We start from the raw sequence: 8,230 nt of genomic DNA on the forward strand, positions 1-8,230 counted from the left end.
TTTCTTTTTTTTTTTTTTTTTTTTACTTTGAATAAAAGACTAAGGAGAACCAAGTAAGGGAAAAAGGAAGTTGCTGTCTTGGAGCTCAGTGTTATGAGACAATTAATCTCCAAAGAGGACTTTGGTTTTCAGATTTTATGGTAGAAATGGTTAAGGATGGAAATAAGGCATCTCTGTAAAAACTTAGAAAAAATGCAATATTCTGACATATAATAACACCATAATATTTTAAAAAATAATTCTTTAATACTGTATTATAGGTAAAATGGAGTTATAAGGATATCCTTTTAGTATGTCCAATAGAAAATTCTTGGACAGGATTAAACATCTATCAACCTTATTGAGTCTACCCTGGAAAAAATTATTCTAATTATAAAGTTTAAGATAGTTTCCTTAATAAAAGAGTTTTTTTTTCTTTTTCTTTTTTTTTTTTTTTTGGTGTGTGTGTGTTAATTTGAAAGGATCCCTTACTTATTTTTACCTGATGACACTTGAACAATTGGGTACTAAAGAAACAGTTTCTGGAAACATTTTTTATGAAAATCAAAATACATATTCTTTGAGAAGTGTCATAAAAACAAAATGCACAGCATATAGATGGTCGATGAAACCATCTAAAAATTTCATGAGGGCAGATAATACATTCTGTACCCTGCAATTTTCAATGATGAGGTTTTTTTTTCTTGTTTAATTTTACTTATAAGAATTGCTGCAACTGCATCTTTGGGGTCCTGGAACATTGAGGACACTTAGTACAAATGATCATTGGGATTCTAGGGGAGGTAGCTTTTTTCTGTAGTTTAGAAACCTTTATTTAGGGTTGTGGGAATTGCAAAGACTCTCTTAGATAAATGACATAATTTTATTTTCAGATTTAAGAGTCCTATCTATTGTATCATTGGATTTAAAGTAAAAAATTTTTTTAAATCTTAGAGATCTGTGTTTAAAGCCATTAAAGTGTAATACATATTTTTTTCTTTTGTTATTTTAGCCGTGTGGTTTTGCCATGTTCTGTTCAGGAGGTAAGTCTTTCTTCTGAAAATTATTGGTATAATTTACTTTGATGTGTTTATCTAAACTCATTTCTTGGTAGTGTTCTTTTTTTTTAATTCCAGTTTTGTAATAAAATATGAGTTGTGGTATATTATATATAATCAGTTGCAAACAAATTTCTGTTCTACTGCCTTGTTTTTGCAGAGTGTGAAGAATAAAATCCCAGCTTCTCGGGAGGCTGAGGTAGGAGGATGGCAAGTTCAAGTCCATCCTCAGCATTTTGGAGAGGCCCTAAGCAACTAAGCTAGATCTTGTCTCAAAATATTTAGGAAAGGGTTGGGGATGTAGCATCATGGTAAAGTGCCCTCAGTTCAGTCCCCCAAAAGAATAGAGTCTAACCAGTGCAGGGATTCTTTCTACACCATCCCAGGGAAATGAGGTTCCAGCCTCAACTGAAGAGCTTTTCAGGTTAAGCAGCTGGCTCCTATAAAAGCAACTGTTTTACTGTTGGGCATTTTAAAACATTTGTCTTTTCTTTAAGCCAAAATCTGCTTTCCCTTAATGTCTGACTGTTGTTCACACTTCACCCCACTTGGGATTGGATATAGAGTCTGCCCTGTTCTGCTTGTAGTAACCCTTCAGACTTCCTGATGGTGGCTCTCCTGCCAACCCCGCTACCTGCCAAGACTTTTTGTTCCAGTTTCAAAGGTCGTAAGGTTAAACATCCCAGCACATTTATTTGGCCTAATATAATGAGACCTCTAGGCTTCCTCCCCAACAGGTCACATTGCTGTGTCATAGTTGTTTCCTTGAACTGAAAACAGTGTTCCAGACACAGTCTGACCAACATCTGACTGGGACAGCTTATCATCTTTCTTGATTTGTGTGTGCCATAGAAATAGATCACCTATAGAGGAACTGTGTCCTGCAGTTGCAGCCACCTGTAGTAGAGCCAGAAATGATGAAAAAAGAAAAAGCTGTCTGTTAAGTGAAGATATGAGTAGCAGGCCTCATAAAACTCCCCGGGGCCTTCTGTTACTTGCAAACGGTTCCTGCTTACTTGTCTGGTTTTCCTAGAGCTGTCAGAAGATTAGAAGCAGTGAATTGGAAGTGGGACAAAATAAACTGATAACCTAAGAGGTGACAGCTGACAGAAGATGGGGGGAAATGCAGGAACTGAAGAAGAGTAGCCAGTAGCCTTCTGGTCCTGAGTGATGTAGACATGAGCACAGCTTTGTGGGTCCTAGTAGTGCTTGACGTCTCACTGTGTTACAACACAGTCGAGACAAGTCAGGACCCCTGTTTATTTGCACAGTTGATTGTTTTGAACTTAAATGTGCAACTTGACATTTGTTTTTGTTGGCTTTTTTTGTTGTTGTTTCAGCTGGTTGAATCAGTTTGTTGAAATCTTTCTGAGTCTTGGTATTGTCACCCACACTACTCATAGCCTTTTGTTATGTTCAGATTTAATAAGCATGTCTCTTGTCTCTACTGAAATAAAAATAATAATTGTTATTATCATTATTTGGTACCGGGGGTTGAACCCAGGGGCACTCAACTACTGAGCCATATCCACAGTCCTATTTTGTATTTTCTTTAGAGACAGGATCTCACAAGTTGCTAATCACCTTGCCATTGCTCAGGCTGACTTTGAACTCACGATCCTCCTGCCTCAGTCTCCTGAGCAACTGGGATTACAGGTGTGCTCCACCATGCCCGGTTGAAATCATTCTTAAAATAAGAACAAGAGGAAGGCCTAGTAGCATGCCACAATTTATCAGTACATCAATCACTTTTTTTGGATATGGTTATTTAGTTGTCTCTGTGAATTTTTTTACTCTGTGTTGATCAAGACCAAATTTACCTTTTGGTTGAATCATTTTTATCCTGTTTATGTATATGACAGTGTCGAAAAGTACATTCTGAAGGACTTAAGGATTGTGGTGTGACTAGACTAACCCTAGTGTTGTAACAGCCCCTTTGCAGTCTAAAGTCCCTAGACACTTATTTTTGGACCATATAAGAAATTTGTTTGGTTCCAGCTTCCTAAACCCTTCCAAATTGAGTAAGATTGTGTGTGTGTGTTTTAAATTAATTTGCAAGATAGCATCCTATCCCCACAAGCTTTCTTTTTTCTTTTTTAAATAGTTGTAGTTGGACACAATACCTTTATTTTATTTATTTCTTTTATGTGGTGCTGAGGATCAAACCCAGGGCCTCGCATGTGCTAGGCAAGCGCTCTGCCGCTGAGCCACAATCCCAGCCCATATCCCCACAAGCTTTTTAGATACTAATATTTTCAGTTTACAGTGACTCTTATTTCCTTAAATCAAATTTTAATTTTGGATTATGAGTTCTTGGAGGTGGATTTTTGTGCCTTTACTTTGATAATATAAAGAAAAAATGCTTCTTTAAGCTGTTTTCATTGGAAGGAAAAAGTTTTATCAGATTTGAAAAGAGATTGGAGCTGGTTTGGTGCTGTGGCTTCATCACTAGAACAAGTTAAACCATGAGAACTTTGCTTTTTGTTGCTTATGGGAATTGATAGTGACAGAGGACAGTGCTGTTTCCTCACAAATGTAGGTGCAGGTCACTGAGAATTGAGGTTCACTAATGAAAAACTTGTCAGCAAGTTACTGCCTTTTATGGTAATACTCGTATATTTATGATATTTTTAAAGCAGTTCCTGTTTACTCAAAGACTTTGTTTTAAAGTTCCGATTCCGGGTATCCAGTACTGTTTAGTTGAGCAAGGGCCAAATTGGGATGGCATACGTAAGTCATGAGGAAAAAAAAAAACAGTTCTAAAATTTGGACCCCCATTGTACTTTGACTCTTCAAGCGTTTGTTATTAAACTTTGTACCCTCCTTTTTATTGAGAACAGTATTCTGGTTGCTCAGCTTTAATTGACACAGTGACAATTATGTTCCTGCCATACTTTCCTCAGAATTTTTTGAAGTTAAATGTGATACAATAGAAGTAAAAATGCTTTGGAACGTACAAAAAAAATTTTTTTTCAAAAGTTGAACAGAGTGTCAAGAAATTTTCTGCATAAATGGATAGTATGTATTAAAGCCACAAAATATTTATAACTGGCATTTTTTGAATAATGGAAATGCTATAAAATATATAAATACTGAAAGCTATATGATCACCTGCTGTTTGTCTTTTTTTAAACACTAATTTCCAGCTTGGGTTGTATTTTCATGTAGATCATGTGCTGCATGGTTTGGATATACTTTTCTCTGTCTTCTCTATTAAGGTTTTACTATAGGACATTTCTGTGTTTTTTTAGTGAAAATCTGTGCTCTTTTACATTTTAGTATCAGGTTGGGCAGCTGTACTCTGTTGCAGAAGCTAGTAAGAATGAGACTGGTGGTGGAGAAGGAATTGAAGTCTTAAAGAATGAACCTTATGAGAAGGATGGAGAAAAGGGACAGTATACACACAAAATATATCACCTGAAAAGGTAAGTGGAGTATTCATCTTCGCTGCTCAGTCATTAAGTCAGTAGGCCATAAGTACCCAGCTTATGTAAAAACTACCTATCTTACTAGAAGACATGCTGAGGTACATTTCTTATTTCAATGTGACAATGTGTTGCATTTTAATTTCTTGAGAGAATTTCTTCCTTATTGGTTATTTTTAAGTTGTAAAAACATTTTCATTTGTTTATAACAAAAATTCAAACAACAAAGAGAACTTTAAGACAACTTGGTCCCTAGCCCTTGTATCAAATATCCATACCCACAGAGAAGAACACTGGCAGTGAATGGTTTAAGGGTTTATCTTTCTAGATCATTTTAAAGTCGAGTAACATTTTTTAGCATGGGCATGCCATAGTTTACGTAACCATTCTTTATGTTACAGAGTCTTTTAGGTATTACTTTTTGTCTCTTAAAAATGATGTTTCTGTTGAGTGAACCTGGTTGTACATAAGTCTTATGTCTTAGATTACTATTGTCTAAGAGAAATTTGTGAAAGTTGGATTTCTGAGAGGGCATACTCATTGTAAATTTTGACATTATTGCCAAATTGCCCTTCCAAGAGTTTGCTACTGTTCATTTTTCATATTATTCTTCTTAAATTTTTACCAATTTTATACACAGAAATTAGCCTCTTATTTAAGTTTGAATCTCTTCATAGTGAGAGCGAAAGTCTTCGTGGTAACTGACCAGTTGGATTTCTCGTATAACTTGACTGTCCATTGTTGTTTTGGTTTATCCAAGTTCTTTTGCACATTTTCCTAAATTTGGCAGTCTAATCTCTATCTTTGCCATAAATATTTTAAAATAGAAAGGCATGTCAGAGCCAAAGGCACCCAAGAGCCAAAGATGAGTAGTGGCTTTTAAAAGTCCCTTCTGTCAGTCATCTCCCAGGTTATTAAGAGCAGGAGGCAATTTCTGCTTTCTTCTTGCTTTTATTTTCTTCATAGTCCAGTAAATTATGCTCCTGTTTCGTAGAGTTCCATGCAGTGTGGATGAGCTGTGGTGATTAGTATTTTTCTTATTTTCTCAGTTTAACTCTATAGATTGGTTTATGATGATGCATGAATATAAAATAGGCTATCACTTTATAGATCTTAAATTTTATCATTATTTTCTGATAGAATACAGCATTTCTTTGTTTCTGTTGCAGGTTTGACTTGAGAAATAATGAAGTTGGTGACTGATCAATCAGTTATCCAGAGACTGACTTATGGTGTCTTTAAATTTGTTAGCAACAAATATCTAAAGCAGTGTCACTTGACAGAATATTTGGGTATTCCATATGGCACAGTTTAATGATGATTAATGATGATAGTGTTGCTTACACATACTTAGCTTTACTTTTCTAAAGTTTTAATTCACCCATTAATTGATTTCTATTGACACAGTAGAGTTCCTTTTATAAATGTTGGACTCTTTCTGGTAATTGTAAAATGAACCAAAAAGTTTAATATATAAGCTCTCTATTAGTCTGTGATGTTCTTTTGTTTTGTTGTGATAACAGGGATTGAACCCAGGTGTGCTTTACCACTGAGCCACGTCCCCAGCCCTTTTTTATTTTTTACTTTGAGATAGAGTCTCACTAAGTTGCTTAGGGCCTCACTAAGTGGCTGGGGCTGGCTTTGAAGTTGCCATCCTCTTTTCTCAGCCTCGAAAGCACTGGGATAGCAGGCCATGCAGCAGTGCACCCGGCTGTGAGACCTTTTAAAATCAGTGTTCCATTTAAATAGGATAGGTTGAAACAGATTCCTGATATCCTCTGGTTGAAATATTAAGAGTTTGATTGTTGGAAATGCTTGCCACATTATCATATGGTCGGTTGCTAAATAATGCACGTATATATAATACGTTTCACATTTTTAAAAAACTAATCTGAAAAAAGCCTAGAAAGATTTATTAAGATGAAAAGAAAGATTATCGGTTGATTGTAGGATGTGGATGATTTAAAAACATTCTTACTCTTTTGTGATTTTTTTTTTTTTTTTATGAGAAAGAGAAAGTGTTAAATACCACTTCTGAAACATCTGATTTAGGTAGCACTACAGCCATAAATAATAACTCTGTCTAGTTGAAGAGGCCTATAAATATGGTCAGTAAGATATTCGTACTTAAGAGCTTATTTGGGCCTGAGGTTCAAAATTCCTTTTAGGCTTTTAGTGGATTAAATAAAGTCTTGGCTCACTGGAGGCCAGCCTGCCTGCACACTTGGGCTTTTGGAACAGCTTCTTCAATCCTAGAAGGAGCTAACATCATTCCAAGCACCCTTTAGTTTTACCCTTTCCCCACACTTGCTTCCTACCCATCATTATGGTCCTGTGAAAAAGGCTATGTCCATATTGTAGATCAGAAGACAGACACCAAGGCACATGTTTACCCACAGTCACATTGCCAATAAGTGGCAAGATGGTGATTTTTTTTGATTGAAGTGGCAGTCTTGGGTGCCTGACAACAAGACCAGAACCCAGGTCTCCCATGAAAAGGAACAGGGGAACAGATTGGGTGGTGAGACTGTGTGGCACAGGTGGCAGCTGAGCATGGAGTTACAGAGAGGTGGGAGACAGGACAGGGAAGGGAGCATCCACTCAGGTAAGAATGAGAAAGGGCCAGCATCCTACCCATTGATAAGACAAGTCAGGGATTGGTGGTCAGCCTGAGAGGGAGGATGACTGTTGGGGCCAGGACTATCAGATGCTGGTACTCAAATTCCTAAGTTCACATTGAAGGCACATTGGACACAGGACAACTATATTGTGGAAGGACAAATTTCTGTCTCATTTCAGAACACCTAATTTAGCAATAGGAGCTGAGGCCTTTGCTGTACTGCAAGAAAACCCCAACCCAGGGCAAGGCTGGTGGCACATCCCCTTAGTTTCCTCAGGGGCATGAGGTTAGTGTTCTAAAGGTGCACCCGCCCTCTCTGGAGACTTAATGGAGCTCTCTTCCTGGGAGAGTTAAGGTTTGTGTCTTCAGGATGTGTTTCTTTCCCAGTATTGATCCCATTAGTTGACCCACACTGTGTGCACTGTCCCATGTAACATCATCAGTGACATTTCACAGTTTGGCTGAGGCTATCGGCACCTCATTTTACACTTGAGGTGCTTGAAATTCTGAGATTCACTTTACTCATAATAACCAAAGTCTCCGAATTCCCTGGCTAGTGTGCTTTCCCACTAGCAGAACACTACTTGGTAAAGTGTGTATACTTGATCTCAACCAGATGATTGAGAAACACTCTTGGCACAAGGTATCTAACCCCAAAGTAGTGACTCGGCAAGGGACATTTTATAAGTCTGTTTTCCCAGAAACTTCATCACTGGCCCCATCTCACTGCTGTTTTGGTAGCAGACAGAGGACGGGAACCTCAGCTGTGATCTGGAGCCTGCCCTCTTAACCATTTTGCTTTGCTTTGCTTCTGATCCCCAGGGAGAGTCTGCATATTTTCCCATTCCTGAAGTGAGTGCCGTGGGGCTCCATGGAGCAATTCTTCTGGAATCTCAGGTTCCACCATATCTCATTTCTCATAAGCCTTTAAGTCTAAAGTCCTCCAAAGTAAACTTAGCAAGGTCGTCAGAATTATTCATGTGACCTTAGTTGTTACACCTCCATTCAGAACAAAAATCCTTATTTCTAAGCAGGTCAGTCTCTTTGCTGTCCTCTGGAAGTGACCTGTCAGTTGTTCAGTGCCACCTGCCTCCTCTGTTTGTTCAGTCCTTCACACCTTTTTTTTTTTTTTTTTTTTTTTTTTTTTT

The 8,230-nt window shown here is 37.4% G+C and overlaps 1 protein-coding gene across 1 annotated transcript in view; it reads left to right on the forward strand.

Annotated features, from left to right (window-relative positions):
* Window positions 1-8,230, forward strand: part of Pitpnb (phosphatidylinositol transfer protein beta) — a 60,153-nt gene that overhangs the window by 302 nt on the left and 51,621 nt on the right. The window contains exons 2-3 of the mRNA XM_048784882.1: window positions 992-1,022; window positions 4,317-4,462. Coding sequence (XP_048640839.1) covers window positions 992-1,022; window positions 4,317-4,462 — 177 coding nt within the window. The remainder of the gene's footprint in view (window positions 1-991; window positions 1,023-4,316; window positions 4,463-8,230) is intronic.

This window comes from Marmota marmota, unplaced genomic scaffold (assembly GCF_001458135.2).
Source record: "Marmota marmota marmota unplaced genomic scaffold, marMar, whole genome shotgun sequence".
NCBI classification, from domain to species: Eukaryota; Metazoa; Chordata; class Mammalia; order Rodentia; family Sciuridae; genus Marmota; species Marmota marmota.